A 23,707-nucleotide genomic window follows, 5' to 3' on the forward strand; every position below is an offset into this window, starting at 1 on the left:
TGTATTGATAATAGATTAAAATCACCTGTATAAGATTAGAGACACATAGCAGGCTCACTCTTTTTCTAGTCTCTCATGAATCCTCCAGAGAAGAGCTTGCTGCCATTGGCCCTTTGTTGCTTTAAATAGTGCTTTACCCATGCCGGAGCAAACACCGACACGACATTGCTTGAATTCCCCCTTTACAGTTAAAGTAGGTCAGGTTTTCCAAACACAACCCCAGTTTACTCCGTCCCCCAAGAAAAAACATAGCATGACAGGTTATTTGTTGTTTGGTTTGTTAAATGATGAAACAGCAGTGTTTATGCTTCATTCATTTTATTAAATTTTTTTATCTGGGAGCTTGTGCCCAATTTGGTCTTTAGGCACAGTTGGAGGCATCATGTTAAGGGGCAAACGGCAGCAGAGAACTTTAGCTGAGGAGGGTAAGAGAAGGGAGACAGTACTTCCACGAGCTGTTCTTCCTTCCCCACGATGTTCTCAGTCATTGTCAGGATTGTCATCTGTAATGCAAATGTATTTTCATCTACTGTATGTTCCTAATGTATTTTAGTACAGTAATTACAAAATTAAAGTTTTCTCTGTTTCCTTACTCTGATGTTGTTGAGTGACATCCTTTTAGTCAGCCTGATCTGCAGGACCCTCCCCACAGTGAGGACGTCCAAAAAAGCCCAGACACTTAGATCTACAAGGCACTCACACACATCAACCAACGCCACCAGCTCATCATCGAGTGTTTCGCTTTGGTTGTTTAGGTCCAGTTTTAGATTCTATAGAAAGACAAGAACATGTCTATTTGTTTTGATTCAATAAGGTGGTTTTACAAAGCTGTAGTTGCTGGTGAAGGTTCTCAGTCATCCAGGTCATAGTCATTCCGTAAAAATTCAAAAAATATCCACTGGACTTGGTTTTCAAGATTTGAAGACGTTTCGCCACCTCTCCAGGAAGCTTTCTCAATTCAAATGTCTGGATCCGCAGTGAGTTTGAGTCTTATATAGACAACGCCTTGTATCGCTTGGAAACATGCAATGGTAACCGATGAATGGGTCGTTAGTTCCATCGTTAGCCTGTAATATCTGAACCTGTCTATGATTCTAGGGGTCGGTCGTTAAAGGGGGGATTGCCATTAAGGGGGGGGATTGTCTCCTGTAATACCTGAAACCTGTCTATGATTGTGAAGAGTCGGTCATTAAGGTGTTATTGTTCACCGGCTGGAGCGGGTAGGTCCCTCGTTCCTCTGTGATGGGGTGGGGGGTTTGGTGATATCTGGAAGGGATCATGTCTATGATTGAATTGTATGTTTTTGGAAGCTGGAATCTGAGTCCACCACCTCTGTTTAAAGTTGGTTTTTCTCTCTTAACATAGATGGCTTCCTTCACGCCCCTCTCAAACCACCTATTTTCTTTATCCAGAATATGGACATTCTGGTCCTCAAAAGAATGTCCTTTGTCCATAAGGTGTAGGTGTACTGCAGAGTCTTGTCCAGAGGCGGCCGCTCTTCTGTGTTGGGCCATGCGTCTGTGGAGAGGTTGTTTTGTTTCGCCAATATAAAGATCAGAGCATTCCTCGCTGCACTGAACAGCATATACCACTCCGCTCATATTCGGTCTGGAGGTTTTATCTTTAGGGTGCACACCCTAAAGATAGAATATGAGCGGAGTGGTATATGCTGTTCAGTGCAGCGAGGAATGCTCTGATCTTTATATTGGCGAAACAAAACAACCTCTCCACAGACGCATGGCCCAACACAGAAGAGCGGCCGCCTCTGGACAAGACTCTGCAGTACACCTACACCTTATGGACAAAGGACATTCTTTTGAGGACCAGAATGTCCATATTCTGGATAAAGAAAATAGGTGGTTTGAGAGGGGCGTGAAGGAAGCCATCTATGTTAAGAGAGAAAAACCAACTTTAAACAGAGGTGGTGGACTCAGATTCCAGCTTCCAAAAACATACAATTCAATCATAGACATGATCCCTTCCAGATATCACCAAACCCCCCACCCCATCACAGAGGAACGAGGGAACCTACCCGCTCCAGCCGGTGAACAATAACACCTTAATGACCGACTCTTCACAATCATAGACAGGTTTCAGGTATTACAGGAGACAATCCCCCCCCTTAATGGCAATCCCCCCTTTAACGACCGACCCCTAGAATCATAGACAGGTTCAGATATTACAGGCTAACGATGGAACTAACGACCCATTCATTGGTTACCATTGCATGTTTCCAAGCGATACAAGGCGTTGTCTATATAAGACTCAAACTCACTGCGGATCCAGACATTTGAATTGAGAAAGCTTCCTGGAGAGGTGGCGAAACGTCTTCAAATCTTGAAAACCAAGTCCAGTGGATATTTTTTGAATTTTTACGGAAAGCTGTAGTTCTGCTAAGATATTTACAGGACACAATATATGTATTTGTCTGTTTTAAAAAGTGTAACAGTTATTAATGGTAGAAGAATGTGCAGATGAAATTCCCCAGCTGAATTGAAAAAAGGCAAACATGTCTGCAAAATTTCAAGTAATAAAGAGCAAGAAGGATGAATACAATGTAAACACAATGTAGAGAGTCGCTATATACAACTATATATTCCTTAAGCCTTAACTAAATATGCCAAACAATACTAATATTTATATATTGCTCATAAGGCAGAAGAAGGTACCCAGACAGCTAGTGGTTGCTTGGATGAAAACTTTTCTACCACTCTTAGGCCTTTTTGTGTTATGCAATGCGGCTTGTTCTGCATTCAGACCTGCAGGCTGTGTCTGTAGCAAGGCAGCAAGTTGTGGAGCAGAGGCTTCGCACTCGTGTTTGGGTCTACTGTGTAGAAAGCAGTCATGCTGAATGCCACAAGGGGTATGTCAGGTAGCAAAATCCTTGCCAGCTGCTGTGTGTCCATGATTTGATCCACTGTGATGCTGACTTTCAGATCCAGGCAGTTGGACACCAAGTTGGCCCACAAGTAACCACACACCACCTTGAAAGAGATCATTTACAACTTATATATATATATATATATATATATACACTATATTGCCAAAAGTATTTGCTCACCCATCCAAATTATTGGAATCAGGTGTTCCAATCACTTCCATGGCCACAGGTGTATAAATTCAAGCACCTAGGCATGCAGACTGTTTTTACAAACATTTGTGAAAGAATGGGTCGCTCTCAGGAGCTCAGTGAATCCCAGCGTGGAACTGTGATAGGATGCCACCTGTGCAACAAATCCAGTCGTGAAATTTCCTCGCTCCTAAATATTCCACAGTCAACTGTCAGCTGTATTATAAGAAAATGGAAGTGTTTGGGAACGACAGCAACTCAGCCACGAAGTGGTAGGCCACGTAAACTGACGGAGCGGGGTCAGCGGATGCTGACGCGCATAGTGCGAAGAGGTCGCCAACTTTCTGCAGAGTCAATCACTACAGACCTCCAAACTTCATGTGGCCTTCAGATTAGCTCAAGAACAGTGCGCAGAGAGCTTCATGGAATGGGTTTCCATGGTCGAGCAGCTGCATCCAAGCCATACATCACCAAGTGCAATGCAAAGCGTCGGATGCGGTGGTGTAAAGCACGCCGCCACTGGACTCTAGAGCAGTGGAGACGCGTTCTCTGGAGTGACGAATCGCGCTTCTCCATCTGGCAATCTGATGGACGGGTCTGGGTTTGGCGGTTGCCAGGAGAACGGTACTTGTCTGACTGCATTGTGCCAAGTGTAAAGTTTGGTGGAGGGGGGATTATGGTGTGGGGTTGTTTTTCAGGAGCTGGGCTTGGCCCCTTAGTTCCAGTGAAAGGAACTCTGAATGCTTCAGCATACCAAGACATTTTGGACAATTCCATGCTCCCAACTTTGTGGGAACAGTTTGGAGCTGGCCCCTTCCTCTTCCAACATGACTGTGCACCAGTGCACAAAGCAAGGTCCATAAAGACATGGATGACAGAGTCTGGTGTGGATGAACTTGACTGGCCTGCACAGAGTCCTGACCTCAACCCGATAGAACACCTTTGGGATGAATTAGAGCGGAGACTGAGAGCCAGGCCTTCTCGTCCAACATCAGTGTGCGACCTCACAAATGCGCTTCTGGAAGAATGGTCAAAAATTCCCATAAACACACTCCTAAACCTTGTGGACAGCCTTCCCAGAAGAGTTGAAGCTGTTCTAGCTGCAAAGGGTGGACCGACGTCATATTGAACCCTATGGATTAGGAACGGGATGTCACTTAAGCTCATATGTGAGTCAAGGCAGGTGAGCAAATACTTTTGGCAATATAGTGTATATATATATATATATATATATATATATATATATATATATATATATATATATATATATATATATATATATATATATATATATATATATCTTTGACTTATCAGTGAAATATCTACTGGCTTATTGTTTATCTTTGTACTGAGCTATTCTTTTTGAAGCTTTTACACAGCCAATACTCAGTGATCCATTTTAACCTACCTTACCTGCTGATGCGGCTCATTCCGAGAGCAGTACAGTGACAAACTCTGCAGGATGTTTCCTCCTCTGCCCCTGCTGGATCTCTTTTCTCTGTTACTTTGACTGAGAGATCGCAGCAAGTCATCAGACAAACAGGAATAGCTGAGGTAGAGGTGAGAGAGGCCTCGGAGCTCTTGCAGCATGGAATACATCTTGGGAATGATGTGGTTTGGCACAGTGACAGAAAAGAAGCTCCTTAAGTCCAAAGAATAAAGGCTGCAAAGGGGATAGAGTCTGCTCTGGTTTTGTATTATTGCAGAAAGAAGATTCAGACCCTGCAGGTTAAAAAGGGGAAATAAAGCAGGTACAACTGCGTTATTGTGGTAGTTATAGCTATACACACAAACTGAGTGGTGTTTTTTCGTATATACCAGTGAATAGAGAACTACACTAAAACAAGTTGTAAGGTTAGTTTGTAAGTGAGTAATATACTTCATAAAACCAGATGTGCTCATGGCTATAAGAACTGAGTTGTGTCTACAGAGATTCAGGCATTAAAGTGGTACGAAATCGAATGTCTTTCCACTTCCTGTTTTATAAGATAACCCAACCATTCAAATAGCCCTTTGACGCATATTCTTTTATGCCTATTCTTACGCAACAAACCATTTGTGTTAGTCAAACAGCCATACTGTCACTATTGGCAGTTATTACACATTCAGGGCACACTTAGGACCCTTTGAAAAACTCTTGTATCTGGTTCAACAGGTACCTGACAGTGAATGAGATTGTTGTCTGTTATAACTGTTATTAGAAATTTGAAACATGCCTAAACGATTCATATGTTTTTACACAGCAGTGAAAGTAACAACCTCAATTTCGCAACAATTTAAAGGCAAAAAGTTCATAAAATGTTTTTTTTTGCTGAGAAGAGGAAGTGCTTTGAGTTTAATTTCCCAGACGGTTGTGTATGCTCTTTGATGACACTTCCTATAAACACTTTAAGCCCTGTTGGTGCACATATTATTAAGTCTAGATATTTTTATGCCCTCAACAATGCTTAAAGTTAGAAAAATTAACAACAAGGAAAGATAAACATTTGTTGAAATATTTCTTAATGAAAACAAAATGTGTAGACCTGCATTTCATTTGTTTATAAAATAAGTATATTGGCAATTGATTTTCTAAAGCTTTGCAAATACCCTTTGTCTTAAATTATTACCGGTATTTGCAATAATACAATTTTCAAATAATTTTTAATAACCTTAATCTCAATACAATATTTTCAAATCCTTGAATGTTATGTAGGACAGAGACCACATTAGGTATGATGTCAAATCTTTCACAGACTTGAATTGGGATTATAATTCATATGGTGTCCCTTTGAATTAAAAAAAAGGACTACAGTCCCTTCAGTTTTTGCTCCAGCTGTGTCCACCTGGCATCAAAAACCACTCTTTTGAGTTTATCATCAATATTATTAATCGACTTTTCCTCCCTAATTTCTTTGTTATGTGTACTAATAGTACGTATAACATTTAATATACTTTGCTTTTTAATAAAAAGGGTGGATTGTTTTCCTTTTTGTATTTACAAAACTGAATTGTTGCTTCCTCTGTTTATTTGTTTTAGTGTTCTGGAGAGGTTGACTGAAAACTCACCAGACAATTGATTATGTTTCATAGACTAAAAATGAATTTCAAGCTAACAAAAAAAAACATACCTTTTGTAAAAATGTATATCAAAAAAACAAAAAAAATTGTATGTCATAAAGATGCAGTTACCTGTGGAATACTGATCTGAATCTTGTTCAAACAAATTACTTTCAGTCTTGAGGAACCAGCCGAGAGGAAAAAAATCAGGTTATCCACCAGATTATTTCTGAGGCCCTGACCCCAGGCTGACCGGTCCAGCTGTAGTCTTTCGATTGAAAGGGACTTCAACTGGGCTTTTACTCTGTGGTGACAAAGAAATGCTCAGTTTTCAAGCCTGCTCTCAGATACATGTTTAGGCTGCAAGTTGTTTTACCTGACAAGTGTCACCAGCAGGCCACATATGGTAAGAATTAGACGCTCCGCCAGCGCGACGGATTGTGGAGGAGAGACAGTCACCTTCAAACTTTCCAAGAAGACCCCCAGATTTTTAGCATAGCCAACGGCTACGTTGTATTCAGACTGCTTGTATCTAGAGACACGACCAGTGAAGTAGAAGGAACGGTAGCGCCAGAGACAAGGCAGGCGCATCATGTTGTGCCAGTGATGACAAACCAGAGCTGCCTTGCTGCGATCATAGTCAGGGAGATATTTGAAGATGTGCAGCAAGCAAACGTCAGGCAGCCTCTCCCACTCACCAATCTCAGTGCCACGGTTGTCTACGGACATATCTTCGTCTTCACAGCCAGAGGAGGGAGAATCTTCCTCCCTAAACCTGTCTTCAAAATTCTCCTTGGTCTATATGAATTTTAATAGTAAAACAGGTGGTTGTCTCACAGTAGCAGCCAGTAGATACAGATTCCTGAGCCCGTTCAACTAAGAATGAACAGGCACTGTCAGAAAAAAAACCACAAAACTGGAAATTATCTGTGAGTTAGGTATTACCTGAAGAGAGTCCTCTCTGGCAGAACTTGCAGCAGAGAAAAACACTTTTACAGAAACTTTGGGTTATGCTACATCACAAGGAATTAGTTATAAAATTAGTTACGGATACAAATCAAAAGAAAACACTCCAACAGTTTAATTAAAAAGAAAACAGCCAAAATTCCAAAAAAGTAAAAACAAAAAAAAAAACAAAAAAAAAAAACAACAACACTGGACTTGTTTTTTTTTTTTTACTTTTTTGAATGATTATGACCTGGATGACTGAGAATGTTCACCCTCAAAACAGCCAACATTCCTTGGGTGAGGAGAAAACATGCAGCTATCAGGCCCACTTGCATTTTTCTTATCGTCATGGAGATGAAGTTGAAGATGCCATTATACACCTGCTTCAATAAACCCATTGTTATTTACACAAGGCAGACAGCACTGTGCGAATCTTGTTATTTGAATTATCCAATGCATTTAACACAATTCAGCCTGTGGGTCAAGCGTGTAGCTGGAAACGAGAGAAATGGGCTTGTGCATGCTTGCATGCTCTCGCGCACGTTTACAGGGTACAGGGTTGGGCATGTGCATTTTTTTTTTTTTAAGTTTCAAAAATTTGCGAAAATCCCCCACAATACCTTTAACACCGTAAACATGCACCTGAGGAGTAGTTTATGACTGTCTGTATGAAGTAAAGTTGCTCGTAGGAATATTTATTGCATTTCTGCACTTTTGGCAGAACCCTGATGCCATAGTAAACAAAGCTCATCATAACTTGACAAAATAGGCACTGCGACTATAAAGAAGCCATTTTGTACTATGACAACCTCCATATTTTAGGAGGAGGAGAAGCGTTGGGAGAAGCAGGTAATATTCTGCAGTCTGAGCATTAGATATGGCAGAAAATTACACACTGTAGCTTTAAGACCAAGTGGCTTGAAAAAGCTAATCTTTACAGAGCAGCAGCTTTCCGTTGTGTTTTCTTTTTCTCTTACAATATTTTCATGTTTTAATGTCTTTTAATCCAATAATTAGCAAACAATTTTCTTGTTCTCCCTAAAACATTTTACAGTTATCCATTCAGAAAAGATATAAATGAAAATTTTGTTGCTTTTTAAATGTAATTCTTTAGATAATTATTACATTTTGTTTAATTTGCTTTAGCATATTTTTTTTTTCAGCATTAGTACAGAGAAACAGAAGTTGTTGTAATATTGACTGTCCATAGTATATTAGTGAAAATACAGAATTGTATCTTAAAAGTAGAAATAGCTTTATAATGCACATTTTATAAAGGTCTTAAAGAGAAAACAACAAACCTAGGAGGAGAGTTTAGTGACATTTAACAAAAACATTAACTCAAAACGATAGAAGGAATACTCCATATTATCGTACAGAGATTAACATTTATTTGCACAAGAAGAATTTGAATACAAAATGGTTGCAAAGGATTTCAATTCAAAGAAAAGGGAATATTTTTTGTCTTTATAATATATTGATAAACACATTTAATATTATTCTCTGACAGTGTAATGATCTGTGGGTCTTTGTGTTTCTTTTTAGTCCTTTGGATTTCATATAATTTGGTTGGGATTATTTTCATTTTTGTTTTTTACTCACAGGTATTCTCATTTCATTTTTGTGTTCTGTTCATTGAGTTGCATTTTACCTTCATAGTTTTACCTTCTACAGAATTTTTTCCTTTTCATTTAGTAACATCCTTTTCTTCCCTGTGTTCATTTTTGTATTTAGTCACATTCCCTCAGCGTCTCAGGTGAGGTCCAGGAAATTAATTAAAAAGCTCAGAAAATCTGTAAGAGACGAGGAACTAGAGAATGTAGCTAAAGATAACAAGCTAAACAAGGGATGACAGTAACAAGCAAATTGGTACAGACACAGCAGGAAACAAGAATTTGACAGTGGAGGGACATAAATGGAAATAAACTACTGAATAAGTGATGAGCAACATGGGAACCAGAGCAGACTAATTAAATGCAGCTACCACTTCTATATAAGGTAATGTAAAATTATCTATAAATATGACATTTTAAATGCAATCATATATAGATAAATGGTCCACTTGGAGATTAAGATGGTACCACAGTAATGAATTAATGCAAAATGTGGAAATATACTATACTAATGGTATAACATATCTAACCATTAGTTAAGTTGAGACATGACTAAGAATTTTGTAATACACAAATAATTTAGAAGTTTGGATACTGAAATAAAATTTAAATGCAATGTTTAGATTGATTTGATCTTTCACAGTGATTAATTTTCTTTCTTGGAACTCCTCAGCTCCTCAAACAGCAGACATTTTGCCTGTGAAGAAAGAAATATATTTTTTGTTAACATTGAGTAAATTTTAGTTGTGTCTCTTTGAAAAGCATCTGTAATGACCTCATGCCAGCGCAGGGTGTCAGGGGTCAAGCCAAGATGGCAGTGTGGACAGATGTCTGTCTGGTCAGCCTCCTGGGTTCTTTGTCCCCAGCTAGGCCCCTCGCTTCCCCACAGTGGCTGACATGTAGAGTGGGAGGAGCAGGCGACACCAAAGTGAGGCCGAGGGTCTGTCTGGTAGTTTATTTTCTGGCCACTAGAGAGCAGAGGTAATTCAGGATCAGAGTTTTCCTGAAACAGGGAACAGATACCTGCAGTTTAATGCAATGTCTGATAAGAACTATGCTGTAAATGCGACACTTTCACATCAATAATCGAGGAGATTTGCAGGGTGAAACCACAGTATTTTAGTGGTGCTTGTTTGCATGTAAAGAGTAAAAGCAACACTGTTTTTAGGGCCACATAAATAATTCTTTACTTGAATTAAACCAAAGTTACATTTATCCAATACACTTGATGCAAGACAGAATATTTTACCTGGATATATATACATTTACAAGTGGCTAAATGGAACAGACTTTGGTTTGTTTATTGTTGTTTTAGAGTTATGTGTATTTCTTTTGAAAGACTTCAAATTAATTTAATAATTTTTGTCTTTCAATGTACAGTTGTGCCTTTGAAAATTAAATTGCATTTCAAAGGAGGCTTGAATAATTATTTAAAAACACAGAATTTTAATAATTAAAGAGAAGAACAAAGAAATAAGCTTAAAAAATTGTAGTGTTCTCTTCAAGAAGCAAAATGTGTCGGAAAATCAACATATCGAATAAGATGTCAGTTCTTTTTTCTTTCTTCTTTGTCATGTAAATAATCTGATGACTTCTGCTAATTTCAGAATGTATTAATTGGAGTATATCACTGCACAGAAAAATCCATTCTGCAGTCAAAATTTCATAGAAGAATTATTTTTGTTTGACCTTTTAAGAAGTTTAGAGCTAGCTTTTCATTTTTGAAACATAAGCAGAGTAGGTGTCAGTCTGTAGAGCCAAAATCTTTCAGTTTGGTTTATTGGTCACCTATCTGCTGTTACACAATTGTTAAAGAACAATGGGGAAAAGTCTGAAAGAACAAATTTACATAAGTCCAAATGCCTACTGCCTAATACAATAATATTTGGTAAAAAAAAAAAAAAAAAAAAAAAAAAAAGATAATTTCAGAATTAGATGAAGCATGTATCTGCAATGTAAAATTTTACACATAACAGCAATTTACTTTGCTGATAAGGCACTACATACAGTCACACATAGAGATTGGACTGTATAAATAATAAACAAATGCAAGTTGAATAGCGACAATAGGAGATTAGAAAATATCGGTACATCAATTTGACAGATGAGATCAACTAAGTCATTCCAAGTTTACATATTCAGCTGTATATATCCTTAAATGTGTGTTTTTTAAGCTGGCCTAATGTGCAGGTAAAACCAGATAAGAGAGGTAGAGTGAAGAGTTTGTAATAATGGAAGAAAAAAACCTTACAATGACAAAAAAAAAAACAGTTTATAGTAACTGAAGAATCCTCTATTAAAATATAAGACGTCAGGGGTTTAAATGCTAAATGAGCAACATGGAAAACAGCTGTGTCAGAATGACAGCATGCAACGTGCCTGCCCAAAGAGGTTTCCACAGCTGGTTCTAATGATTGTAGTTCAGTCCAATCCTGTTAATGAGCTATCAATTGAAATCAGCTGTGCTGAAGCAGGGGACCTCTACAAGCTGCATGGCAGCAGCCTTCAAGGGTCAACTTTGGCTGGCTGAGCATGGATGATCACCAAATAACACAAAGAGAGTTGAAATGAGACACAGACAAACTTTTACCAAGGGTGTAAATGTTAAGTAAAAAGAACAAGACATAAAAAAAAGTAAGAAACTTAACAAAAAAGGATTGAACTTTTAAAACACCACCATAGAAACAAACAAGGAAATATCAAAAGAAAAATGAAAGCAAGAAATACTGGGGGGAAATCCAAACCAATAGTTCATTGAAAATCCTTTCATTAATTTAGAAAAAGATGTTTCAGTTACTCTTTTCCAGATGATGTCCAATTTGGACATTTTAGATCATTCCGTTAATTTTAAAATCAACCATTTTAGACTATGTGTGATTACATTCCTATTGATTAAATGATCTCAGTCAGAATATTACCTCCTGTTTCGTAACTTTGGGAAGAGATTCAGCCTCAAGAGACCTCAGACAATACCAGCATGGCTCAGAAGGGGCATCTGTAAAGACAGACATTACACAATGCGTCTATGGTTCATTGTAACAGATGTTTCTTTAAGGTAAAAAGCCACACACAAAAGCTAAAAATAAAAACTCCCTCAAATTCACAAATAGGGTCTGATCATCAAAAGGCTTGCATGTAAAAAAAAAACAACTTACAAACAAAAAAAATAAAATGTGCAAAGCTAACCCTCATACCAGGTCTAAAAGAAGCTGTGTTAGTGTATGAGTTAATAAATACACAGATCATACTCTTACAAACAAACTGCAAAAATACTGGGTGGGGGATGTTCAAATGTAAATACTTGGTGCCAGGAATGTGATTAATCAGTTTAAAGGATCGGAAGGGCAGTTTTTGTCTATATATGGCTCATTTGAAACTCAGATGCAAAATCATCGCAAAAAGTTCTGCAGTCTTTGTGATCACAAAGGAGGCATTGGTATAATGGAAAACAATCGAGGGAGAGTCTGTGCACAAGGGACTATATTTGGTTAGTCAGAAATAGCTACAGTTGAATATTTCTGAGAAAAATGACTTCCGGGTAGGAGAGATTGTTGCAGCTGAAATAAAACAATCTTTATTACAATGGGCTCTATGCACAATTGATCTACTTCCTGAACTCAAGGCAGCTTCTATGTTTACTGTCTTTGGCCCAATCCTAAACCGGCCCCTAAACCCCATGACTGAGCACCCAGCAGTGTTAATTTCTTCAACCAGGACGATGACGAAAATATTTCGATAATGCCGAGATAATAACGAGACTTAAGACCAGACGAAATTTACGAGCCATGGACGAATGGGCATTAAGAAATGTAAATGTTTATAATTAATTTGTAATTGTTAATATAAGTGTTTCCTTTGCTTCATGGAAGATTACGTGTTGTTTGTCCCTAGACGGCACTTGTCCCTCACTGCCTCGGGCCGCTCAGTCAATAGTAGCAGAGGGCTTATAGTCCTAGCTCAACTTCGCAGTCATGACGCTGGGCTCAGACTATTTGTTGGAGGAGCTGGGCAAAAACAACGCCTGGATGTATGGAGCCATTTCGTTTACAACGCGAAGTTCCTATGCTCCATTTATCAGGAAAAAATTTCCAGAAACTGTAAAAGTGCGGAAAGCCTGAGTTCCTTTAAATCAAGACTAAAAACACATTTGTTTAGGATTGTCTTCGACTGTTCTAGTTAAACAGTTCAGCTGAAATATTATAAGTTCAACTTTTTTATTTCCTTTAGTTCAACTGTTTTTAATGGTCTTTCTTGTTTCTGCATTTTTTATTATTTGTTTATGTTTTTTTTTCTACTTGTTTTGATTCTGTTTTATTTTCCTATATTTTAATCATGTAAAGCACTTTGCATTGTCTTTGTACTGAATTGTGCTATACAAATAAATTTGCCTTGCCTTGCCTTAAATTTCCTCCTCCAAACCACAGCCAAATCAGACATTGGGGAAAGACAGGAAGTCTTTTGCAGAGATGTTGGGAGCACCCCCCACCATACAAACCTCATGCCAAAAAGCAGACAAAAGTTGACAAAAGATTCAATGTGTACTGTGTGAAATATTTAAATAAGAAAAGCAGTGTGTGGAGAAGTTCTATTATTTACGGTGTTCACTAAAATGACTAAAATTTGACTAAAACTAAAATTGATTTTTATCATTGTGACTATGACTAACACTAAATAAAAAAAAGCTGATGAAATTAACACTGGCACCCACCCTCCATTTGTGTGTTGCTGCAGAGGGTCTGACACATTAAGTGCACACATTAACTTTGAGAGACTGTTCTGACTCTCAAAGTAGGGGGTTACATTTTACTTCTGCTCCTGCAACTCCCTGCACTGTCCCTGCTCTACTGTGTGTTGTCTTTTCTGAGCCCTCTCTGCATATCACCCGAATTCAAACAATGGATTTGGTCAGCTAATCTCGCAATGCAATTGATCAAAATTTCTCAACTGTAAGACAGGGAAAGGGGACCAGTCCTGTCTTGCTTGGATATACTTCGTGGGATACACCATGTACTCATAGAAGGCTTGGAGGATGGTGCATTTTACAATATATGATACTTGGATTTCTTCTTTTTGGATTTGGAGGATACCTGATGTATCTACAATTACAGGATGTCGGTGGCAATTTGGGCATTGATCAGGCTGCCGGCAGCGGTTGACACGCTCACAATGGCTGTGAACGAGCAGGACTGGGAGCTGAGCCGTATGCTGGGTGTGATTGAATGCAAGCTGGCTGTGGTGGTTGAATTCAAAGATGAGATGGAATAATATCTTGGATGTGCACACTCGCTTCAAGGCGGAAAAATGCAACAAATTTTGAATATTGTATTCACCATGTGGAGCCCAGCGACAAAAGACTTCAAGTCTGATGAAAATTCAGACTTGAAATTCTGTGCAGCAAAACAAAAAGTGTATTTTGGATTACGGCCTCCCCTTATCAAGACTGGATGTTATGGCGAAAGGGCCCAGAACAGCCAGCTCCCCCCAACCCCTACCCGTGGACACCTGTAAACACATTCAGAACTATAGTGCCCTTGATAAACTTCCATCTTATAAAGGCCAATGGCCTCTGGACAGCGTTCATGGACAAATTGAATAATTGAATGCACTCATTCATACACACACAATTGATGCTCAAATACTGGACTGACATTTGACTCCAGCCTCCAAGATTTACCTTCTGCTGAGATGTTTGTCACGTGTTACACGTGCTTTTCTTATGCTGAGGTGTTTTTTTATATATCTAAAACTGTACCAGGATAAAGTTTGAAAAATGCTTTTTTTCCCCCTCTCCCTCCCCAATGTGGCTCCTGTCTTTCCACAGAGAAAAATGCCATGATTGCTGCCCTATGAACTGACCAATTTTGCTCACTTAAGTCACCTGCCTAACCCGTGGTAACTAATATCTCCTGCACCTGCTCCTGCTGCTTTATATATGGCTCAACCCAGCTTTCAGGGACATATCATTGTATGTTTCTTTGCTTGTTTGACTTTGAGTTTTTAGTTGGAGATCATGGCTGATTTCCATGATTCGTGTGCTCATTCTAGGAGACCAGTGGTTACAGTTGGAGACGGTTTTTAGTCTTGTCTCGGTGTTTCCTGGTCATGTCCTGGCACTTGTCTGGTGATAGCGCCCTGTTCCTGTTTTGGCTCAGTGGAGGGAGCTAGTTTAAAGTTGCACACTGAGTCTGCCTGTTTTCCTTCTAAATATTTCTGCCTCGGCTTGCTGTTAGACTCGTGGAACCCTGACCCTGCTTGAACTCTCTGTGGATTTCTGAAACCCTGGATCTGTCTGTTCCTTTTCTGTTCAGAACCCTTGGCCAGGTTGCAGGCTCATGGATCTCAGAACTGTCCTGTTCTGAACTGTTTCCTGACCGGGCTTGGACTCCTGTCTGTTTACTGAGGCTGAAGTCCCCACCTCAGCTCTTTGGCAGTCCATTGGCTGGATCCTGCCTTGCTCTAAAGAGGATGGACTGAACTGTTAAACCAGGTAAGTGACTCACATTGATAATTATCTTCAGTCAGATTATCATGGTCACTTACTTGTGTTTCTCCAAAAACACAGGTAAGTGCTGCACTCAGTCTTTTCAATAAAACGCCTTTCAAGTATCACTGTCTGTCTCATCTAAATTCTGGGTCCTATGTTCTGAGTCTTCTGACAGAATAATCTGGCCAAACATGGATCCATCAGTGGAGAGACAGTGGAGGCAGGATTTGAATTCAGTATTACTCAATTAGAATCAGGTGTGGGGGACATTCTCATCCAGCTACGTAATCAGGATTCGCCTGCCTCTGATTCCTCTTCCACTGCAGAACCTGATCTGTCACCTGCTCAGGCTAGCATAGCCAGCCAAGAGGCGCGCCTGTCATCCCCGAATTTATTTAGGGGCAATCTGGAACAATGATGAGCCTTTTTGACTCAATTTGAAATCCACTTTGAGCTGCAGACCTCCGTGTTGCCTTCTGATTGTGCAAAGTTGTCATATCTGATCTTGCTGTTAGCAGGCAAGGCAAAGTTATGGGGAATGTCGGAGTGGTAGAATAATCCCGTTCTTTGTAGTTCTTATGAAAGTTTCTCCAAAGAATGAATTTGAGTTTTCAGCCCAGTTCTCCCTAGCAGGGAAGCTTCAAGAGGACTCCTGGCATCAAGACTGGGGAATCCGTCTGTGTCTGATTGCATAATCGACTTCCACTGGCTTTACAGCAGCCAAGTGGTTGCTGGTGAGGGATATTTGTTGAGATCTTGTCCAGTAAAAGGACAGGCTCTATAGAAGCAGTAAGGGATCCTGCTGAGCCATGCTAGACTATCTGCCTCCCCAGAACTCCTGCTTCCTGTGACTCTTTCTGTCGGTGCTCTCAGTCATAGTCTTTTAGCTTTTGTGGACTCTGGAGCTGACACCGGGTTTATGGTTGGGGACCTGGCCAGAAGACTCAGCATTAAGCTCGGTCCACCAAAATACTCCCACAAGGTTCTAGCCTTAGATGGTCATGAACTTGACCAGTCATCACTTATGACTGAACCGGTGGATGTACTGGTGGGTGGTAAGGCCAATTTATGCTTCCGACGTATAACCTCTGCAACCATCAAATCTGTCTCTGTGCACGACCATGCCCCCCGCGCAGAGGTTCTGTAACCGAATTCAAGCACCTCAAAAAAATCCTGACTATGCGTCGGACAGTCGCAAAGCTGCGCAGACCTCAAGCAGAAGTGCGCAGAGAAAAAGCAGCTGTGATTGGTCCTTGGTATGCCTTTCTGGCTGTCTGTGTGGTCGTCCTTCTCGATTCAGTGCCGGGGGGGCGCCATTTTAAAAAAAAAGGAGGAACAACTACAATGGACAACCTACATCTACACCTTTGGCTTTTTGCCGACTCCATTAACAGAACCTGTTCTTCTTCGATGTCTAGAAACTCTAGATTAATCTCGGTGACTATGATATCTTGCAGACGCGCCATTGTTGTCTTGGTAGATAAACTGTGCCGCCGGCGCTGCCGAAGTCCTCGTGACCATCCGGCGAAGTTCTTGTGAGTTCTCGAATAGGTTCCCCCTTGCGCTGTGGTAGGAAACTGCTGTGTGTCTCTAGAGATTCCAGAACGACGGTGTAGAAGCATACCAGCAAAACTGGTTCAGGACCAGACCCAAGCAACATTTGATGTGTGCAGTTGCAGAAGTATAATCTGCCCGTTAATCATGCTGAAATTATATCCTTTATAATCATTATTTCTCCTCAGGTTCCAGTCATTTTAGGCTTAACCTGGCTTAACAAGCATAATCCGCATATCAATTAGCAGAAGTAGGAGGATTTAGGCGGGGGTACTTCCTGTCCTGGTTCCTGTCTACGCCCAGCCAAATCAGAAGCCTCAGCTAAGAGTGAGGATGAGGATTATTACCCTGATCTCTCTAAGATTTCTGTGGAGTATCACAGTCTCCGGGAGGTTTTCAATAAAAGCAGAGCTACTGCTCTATCTCCGAATAATCTGCTGCCAACACACACACCCCCTAGAGGTAGATTTTTTTTTGTTATCTGCTCCTGAGACTCTCGCTATGGAGAAATATGTGACGCATAATTCGTCCCTTTTCTTCCCCTGCTGGAACGGGCTTCTTTTTTGTGGGGAAGAAGGATGATTCCCTCAGCCCATGTATAGATTTCAGGGGTCTTAATGACATCATAGTCAAGATTGCTACCTCATCCCTTTGAACAACTCAGCTTTTAACCAGATTTAGGAGGCTAAGATTTTTTCCAAGCTGGATCTTCACAATGCTTACCACCTGGTCCGCATCAGTGAGGACGAATAGAATACTGCTTTCAATACTCCCACTGGCCATTATGAGTATTTGGTGATGCATATTGGGCTCACTAATGCTGCTGCTGTTTTCCAGAATCTGTTTAACGGCATGCTCAGGGACATGGATGGACATTTTATATTTGTTTACCTTGAGGACATTATTATTTATTCTCAGGATTTAGAGTCCTGTATAATACATTTCAGATCTGTCCTGCTTTGTCTGCTTCAGAACCAGCTGTTTGTCGAGGCAGAAAAATGTGAGTTTCATGTTAACACTATGTCGTTCCTGGGCTTTGTGCTCTCCCCAGATCAGAACTCCATGGACCCCATGAAGGTGTGTGCGGTTGCCGGCTGGCCGGCTCCCTGTAATTTGAAAGCAGCTACAGAGATTCCTGCGATTCGCCAACTTTTATCACAGGTTTATCAGGAACTAGAGTCAGGTGGCCACGCCCCCTCATGCTCTCACCTCCTCCAAGGTTAGGTTATGTTGGTCTGATCAGGCTAATCGGGCTTTCCAAAGGCTTAAGTCCTCAGAAACCTCAGGTCACCTCAATTAATGACTAGCGGCCTGTCACACTTTTCCCATGATGATGAAGTGTTTCGTAAGGCTGGTTAAAGAACACATCGTCTCCAGTCTCCACCCAACATTCGACCAGTTCCAGTTTGCCTACCGACAGAACCACTCCACTGATTATGCCATCTCCTCTCCTCTGCACTTCACCTGAGCCTGGCACACCTGAAGGAGAAGAACACCCATGTGCGGATGCTGTTCCTTGACTTCAGTTTAGCTTGCAACACCATCATCCCACCACATCTGATAAGAAAACTGGAACAGCTGGGCTTCAATACACCCCTCTGCCATTGGCTGCTAGACTTTATCACAAAGAAACTTCAGTCCTTCCAGGTCAGACAGAACACCTCTGATGTCATCACCCTAAGCACAGGCTCCCCTTAGGGCTGTGTCCTGAGGCCCCTTCTGTTCACCTTGGTGACACACGTCTGCGTCCCCAGGTTCACCACTTATCACATCGTGAGGTCCGAAGACAACACCACAGTGGTGGGCTTCATTAAAGATGGCAATGACCACGACTACAGAAAGGAGGTGGAGCAGCTGGTGCAAAGACAACAACCTGACCCTGATTGTAGAGAAAACGAAAGAGATCATCATTGACTTCAGAAAGAATCAGCCTAACCATAGTCGACTTCTCATCAACAGGTTAGCTGTAGAGGTGGTCAGCAGCACCAAATTCCTGGGGATGCACTTCACAGACAACCTCACCTGGACTGTAAAGACCACCTCAATGGTCAAAAGGGCACAAAAGTGCATCTACTTCCTGAGGAGGAGGACGAGAGCCCACCTGCCCCCACCCATCCTCACAACCTTCTACAGAAGCACAATAGAGAGCACTCTGACCAGCTGTCTCACTATGTGGGGTGGAGGATGCAAAGCAGCATACTGGAAGAAATTGAAGAGAGTAGTGAGAACTGCAGAGAAGATCATCCGGGCTCCTCTTCCCTCTACAAAAGACATTTCATCCCAGCGCTGCGTGTCCCAAGCCTATAACATCGTAAGTAACCCCTCACATCCCCACCATGGACTGTTCTCCCTGCTGCCCTCTGGGAAGAGGCTTCAAAGCATCCGATGCAAGTCCAGCAGATTCCAAAACAGCTTATTTCCCGCTGCCATTAGAATGCTGAATGTTCAATAAAACGAAGAAAGAAAAAAAAAAAAGGCTTAATGTTGGAAAACTGTAAATAATATCTCAGTCTTATGTTTACCTCTGATCAACATGTTTACATTTTATCACTGCTGCACCTTAAGAAATGGGAATGTCTTGAGAGCTGTACTGAATAAAATTTTGATTTGTATACATCCTGTGTGTACAAAATGACAATAAAGTTTGTCTAAGTTAAACCAGAAATAAAAACATTAAAACTGAATCTAAATGTAACGGCATGTCAATGAACAAACAGAACTTAATATTTACGTCCATCTGAGAACAACATGAATATGCCTCTTTAAGTTGCGGGAAGATGAATCTTCTCTCCTTCAACATTCCTTTACAGCCTGCATATGGAGCACAGGTGTGTAGCACTAAACTGCTATGTGCCTACTTTGGTTTGTAATTATTTGGGTCGTGGGGGTGTCATTAGAAGCCTGCGGATGTGAAATCAACTGTTTAGAGCATAGTTTCAATATAAATCTGAAAGTAGCTCCTTCTAGAACTAGACTCACTTAGAGGGGATAACAGGAGAGCTGACAGCTTTTTCAGGTTTTATGGCTGATATTTAAGCTCTTAAATCTGTCATTTTTCATCTTTTAAATTTTGACCATAGCTTTGTAGCACTTCTAGATACTCATTTGCAAAGTGCACCCTAAACATTATTATCGTATAATTTCTTCAAGCTCCATGGCTTTGAAGTTCATTGCTCTTTTACAGCCACTCCCACACTTCCAGGAAAAAAACGCAATTTGCTTTTTTAAATCAGGCAAACAGTACTTGTTTTGCATGTCTTATCCATTTCCATTTCATGTATACACCCATAACATGCCAAACTAAATTTGTTTTCACATTTTCTCAATCAAACTAAACAGTTTTATGTATTTGTTCAATTTTTATTAGATATAGGGTAGCCATACAGTAAAACGATTATTATTTTGAAAATTAGAAAAATGTACAATGCATTTAAAAATCTAAGGTGCTCTGATATCTTAAATCCAGTGCAACTAACTGTCTTCTGGACTTGGTAACTAAATGGATTCTACCTGGTTGCCATTTAGTCTCAGTGTTAATCCAGCCACTCTGTGAAGGCTTCAGCAGTTTAATGGAGAATATAAGTAAACACGTTAGTGAGTTTCATTAAGTCTGATGCTCACTAACGTGTAGGTCAAAGAGAAAGTTGCAGGTGCAAGCTATAAAACGAATTACAAGCACTCCACATCTCCCAAATCTTACAGGATGGCAACGAGAGCATCAGAAAGCAACAAAGTACATTGAAAGGTTTGGTTTTACTTTCAATATAAAATAAAACTCCCCCAGGGGTATCAGTTCATTTGCAAGGAACAAATGAACTGATACACGTGTTGTTTACATGTACATCAGTTTAGTTTGAGTCTTAATTTGTTAATGCTGGAATGATTCTGTGGTTCTGGTTATAAATTATTTTCCAAAAAGCTGAGAAGAAAAGTTTTATGCTTTGAGCACTTCTAAATAGAATGTCCCCACAGGAGTGTGAAAAAAAAAATACTAGTTGGTGTGCATGTGTAACCTACCCTTTGTGGTGGGGGGATCAGGTGACACTGATGGGGGGTTCACGTCATCCACCTTTGACAGGTGGGTCTCTGGGAGGTAGTCCTCATCGGCTTGTGTATCTGCAGTTATCATAGCTTCCTGTGCCAGTGTCTCCGAACTTCTTCTGCATTGATCCTCTGAAATCTATGACCACCAACCACACAAAACAGGCAACACAGCAAAAACAAAAGATCTGATAGTGGCAAATAATGTTTTTTTTTTTTTCATTTGAGGGGCTCATCTTGGTTTTACCTCCTCATCAGGGTCTCCACTGTCAATCTTGTTGTTTTCATCTGGTGTGTGGATAGGTCTAGACTCAGTATTTTCCTCAATGAGGTTTTCAGTCATTATTTCTGTCTGGACAGATGTTTTCCCACTGCTTATTTCAAAGAAAAGAAGCAGAGTTGAAAATCCTGCCCCCCTAACTGTTCAACAAGAGGGTTATCAGCTGCTCAATTATCTGCAGCTTAAACCAGCTCAGCCTCTACTGTTACTCTGAAAGCCGCTGCTTGATTAGTCTTAAACATTCAATCATCTCTTGCCTTACCTTTCTTCCTCCATCCTTCTTTATGTGGCTTCCTCCCAGGGTGCCTGATGTACCGTCTCCTACTAATCCTGCACTTCTTTGGCTTTTTCTTTCTCTTGTCCCTTGTTTCTGCCAGCTTCTATGCTCTCTTTCCTCACGCTCTGTGTCTGAAACGGAAGCTCCAGGCTCTAAATATTTAATGTGTCTGAATAGCTCACAAGCAGGTCTCTGTAAAAAGTAATCAGATGGGGGCTCCGGTATCTGTGCGGTGGAGTTTGGCTCACATTAGCAAGATCAGAAGAAGCCAACAACTTTCTAAATGCTTTTATGAGATATGCAAGGATATGCTCTATATAAAGTGGCAGTAAATGATTGACCCCATGTTTTTACTACATTATTATTCGTATTTCAAATGAAGATTCTTTGTGTGACTTTGACCATAAAATAAAAATACAAAATAAAGAAATGATAATATATCTCCGTGGGCTCATTTGGAAATATGCATTGTAGGGCCTGTTAAGATGTTTTCACATCTTTTATGTAACTGCTCCAAACATGCTCTCAATGCTGGTCGTCAAATAATTATGAGACAATATGAAGTTTAGGATAGGGTTGTGAAAAGGGCATGCACATTTGTAGGCAGAAGGTATAGTTCCCTGGAAAATTATGTAGACTGATTTCTTGGCAGACCTGTTAAAAATGTGTAACAGCAAAAACCTTCAAATAATTAGTTCATCAGTAGCATAAAGTTATGCTGGAACTATTGGACTAATCAAACATCTGATTTTGGTATTTTTATGCAGCAAGGAGAAATTAGAAAAGTGGAGAGGCACAAAATCCACATCGGTTCAAGTTTTGTGTGCTGATTTGTGTGGCCATGTTATCTGATGTCAATCCACTGTTCTTCCTGAACTTCAAAGTTCAGAAAAAGTTTTGAGCTCTTCCTGCTCCCTTCCCCATGTGCATAGTGCAAAATGTATCAAAAGCTAGTTCAATGAGCATGGTGTCACTGTGTCTGTGCCATCAAACTCACCTGACCAAACCCTATAGAGAATCAATGCAATATTGTTAAGAGGAAGATAAAAGATACCAGACCCAAAATGCATATGACCTGAAGGCTACTGTTAAAGGATCCTAGATTTCCATGACACCTCAACAAGCTAATTGACTCCATGCCAACACTGATGCAGTAAGTATTGATATTAAGGTATTTTAAAAGCAACAGGATGTGGAAAGAAAATAAACATAAAGTAGTTATTTTAAAATGTTCTTACAGTACTTTATTTGGATTGTTAGAAAATAAACAGTAGTGATACCTTCTTCCATTGTTCCAGATATTCTTCGGTATTACCACTGCCATTTTAATAGCACACATATGACTGTAGAGACCCATTCCACCAGCAGATGGAGAAAGAGTATTTCCTATTTAAATAAGCATATCAACATGAACAAAAAAGATTAATATCTCCTGGGGTGCGTTTGTTTTACTGTTTTATGCCATCTCATTTCTTTGTTTTTCTAACCCCCCCCCAAAAAAGATCACAATTACACAAATACTGTTAATTTTTAACAGTCTTGTCAGTTTGTGTAGTCATTCTTAAAATCATCATTATCACTCTGTATGCAATGGATTCACATAATAATGTATGGCATTTTAAGAAGCAAATATTGGGCAATGTTAACATGAATAAATCTGATTTTAAATAAAGGGTTTGTTTCAGAAACTGTGGAATATTTTTGTTCAAATCTGTATCTGTAGCTCACAAACATTTGTGCATCTAGACATGTCTTCCTGTAAATCCGCAGCAGGTAATGTGAGTGTTGTTTTATACGAGTGTGTGCATGTGATGTGTGAGTGTGTGTGTACTCGTGCTCTTTTTGTGGGAGGAGGGAGTCAAGGAACATAAGTGGAGATGACTCACCGGTCTTTTGTGACAGTGGTGCAGAGAAAGTGTTTTTCGCCCATTTTTTCTCCCTTAGCGTTTGCATACAAAACAAGAAATGGGGAAAGGATAGAAGGAAAGAAGGGTACAACTGGGTGTTATAGGTAGCATTAGGGATACACGAGGAGGGGAGGAGGGAGCATGGATAATTGTAGAGACAAAAGATGGTACAGATTGGTATAAGAGAGGAAGGAAAAGATGAAAGACACGAGCAGAAAGATAAGGGGTGCACAGATCATAAACAAGGAGAGCGTTGCAGTGGGAGAGATCCTGGCTGCTCTGCCTCTAGTGTCCTAATGGCTTCTGAAAGCATGTTTGATAGAGTGTGTTATGTTCAACAAAGTTGGTAAAAGGGAACAACATGAAAAGTAATGAGGCGAGATTCGTGTTTAATTTACTGTAACAGGCTCTTTCAGGTTCAATGTTTGCTGAACATGCTTCTAAACAAAATACAATATCAAATCTTTGTGCTAGTCCTTTCTCCCTAAAAACAG

General features: G+C 40.1%; 2 protein-coding genes across 4 annotated transcripts; both read right to left on the reverse strand.

Annotated features, from left to right (window-relative positions):
• Window positions 1-313: 313 nt before the first annotated feature.
• On the reverse strand, window positions 314-6,913 carry LOC119775849 (F-box only protein 39-like). The gene is made up of 6 exons (XM_038273956.1): window positions 6,486-6,913; window positions 6,242-6,413; window positions 4,484-4,792; window positions 2,760-2,984; window positions 594-770; window positions 314-503 (listed from the first exon to the last, which is right to left on the reverse strand). Exons 1-6 carry the CDS (start codon window positions 6,836-6,838, stop codon window positions 381-383), a joined length of 1,359 nt encoding a protein of 452 aa, XP_038129884.1. The 5' UTR covers window positions 6,839-6,913; the 3' UTR covers window positions 314-380.
• A 401-nt stretch (window positions 6,914-7,314) lies between these two features.
• Window positions 7,315-21,447, reverse strand: LOC119775883. Of its 3 annotated transcripts, none has more exons than XM_038274020.1 (6): window positions 21,292-21,447; window positions 20,997-21,120; window positions 20,726-20,888; window positions 11,589-11,665; window positions 9,446-9,673; window positions 7,315-9,367 (listed from the first exon to the last, which is right to left on the reverse strand). In XM_038274020.1, exons 1-6 carry the CDS (start codon window positions 21,303-21,305, stop codon window positions 9,317-9,319), a joined length of 657 nt encoding a protein of 218 aa, XP_038129948.1. In that variant the 5' UTR covers window positions 21,306-21,447; the 3' UTR covers window positions 7,315-9,316. The 3 variants fall into 3 exon arrangements, with proteins under 3 accessions (XP_038129948.1, XP_038129947.1, XP_038129946.1); XM_038274019.1 differs by having other exon boundaries at window positions 21,000-21,123; XM_038274018.1 differs by having other exon boundaries at window positions 20,997-21,123.
• Window positions 21,448-23,707: the final 2,260 nt, after the last annotated feature.

Source organism: Cyprinodon tularosa, unplaced genomic scaffold (genome assembly GCF_016077235.1).
Source record: "Cyprinodon tularosa strain WSP-4 unplaced genomic scaffold, ASM1607723v1 ctg9, whole genome shotgun sequence".
NCBI classification, from domain to species: domain Eukaryota; kingdom Metazoa; phylum Chordata; class Actinopteri; order Cyprinodontiformes; family Cyprinodontidae; genus Cyprinodon; species Cyprinodon tularosa.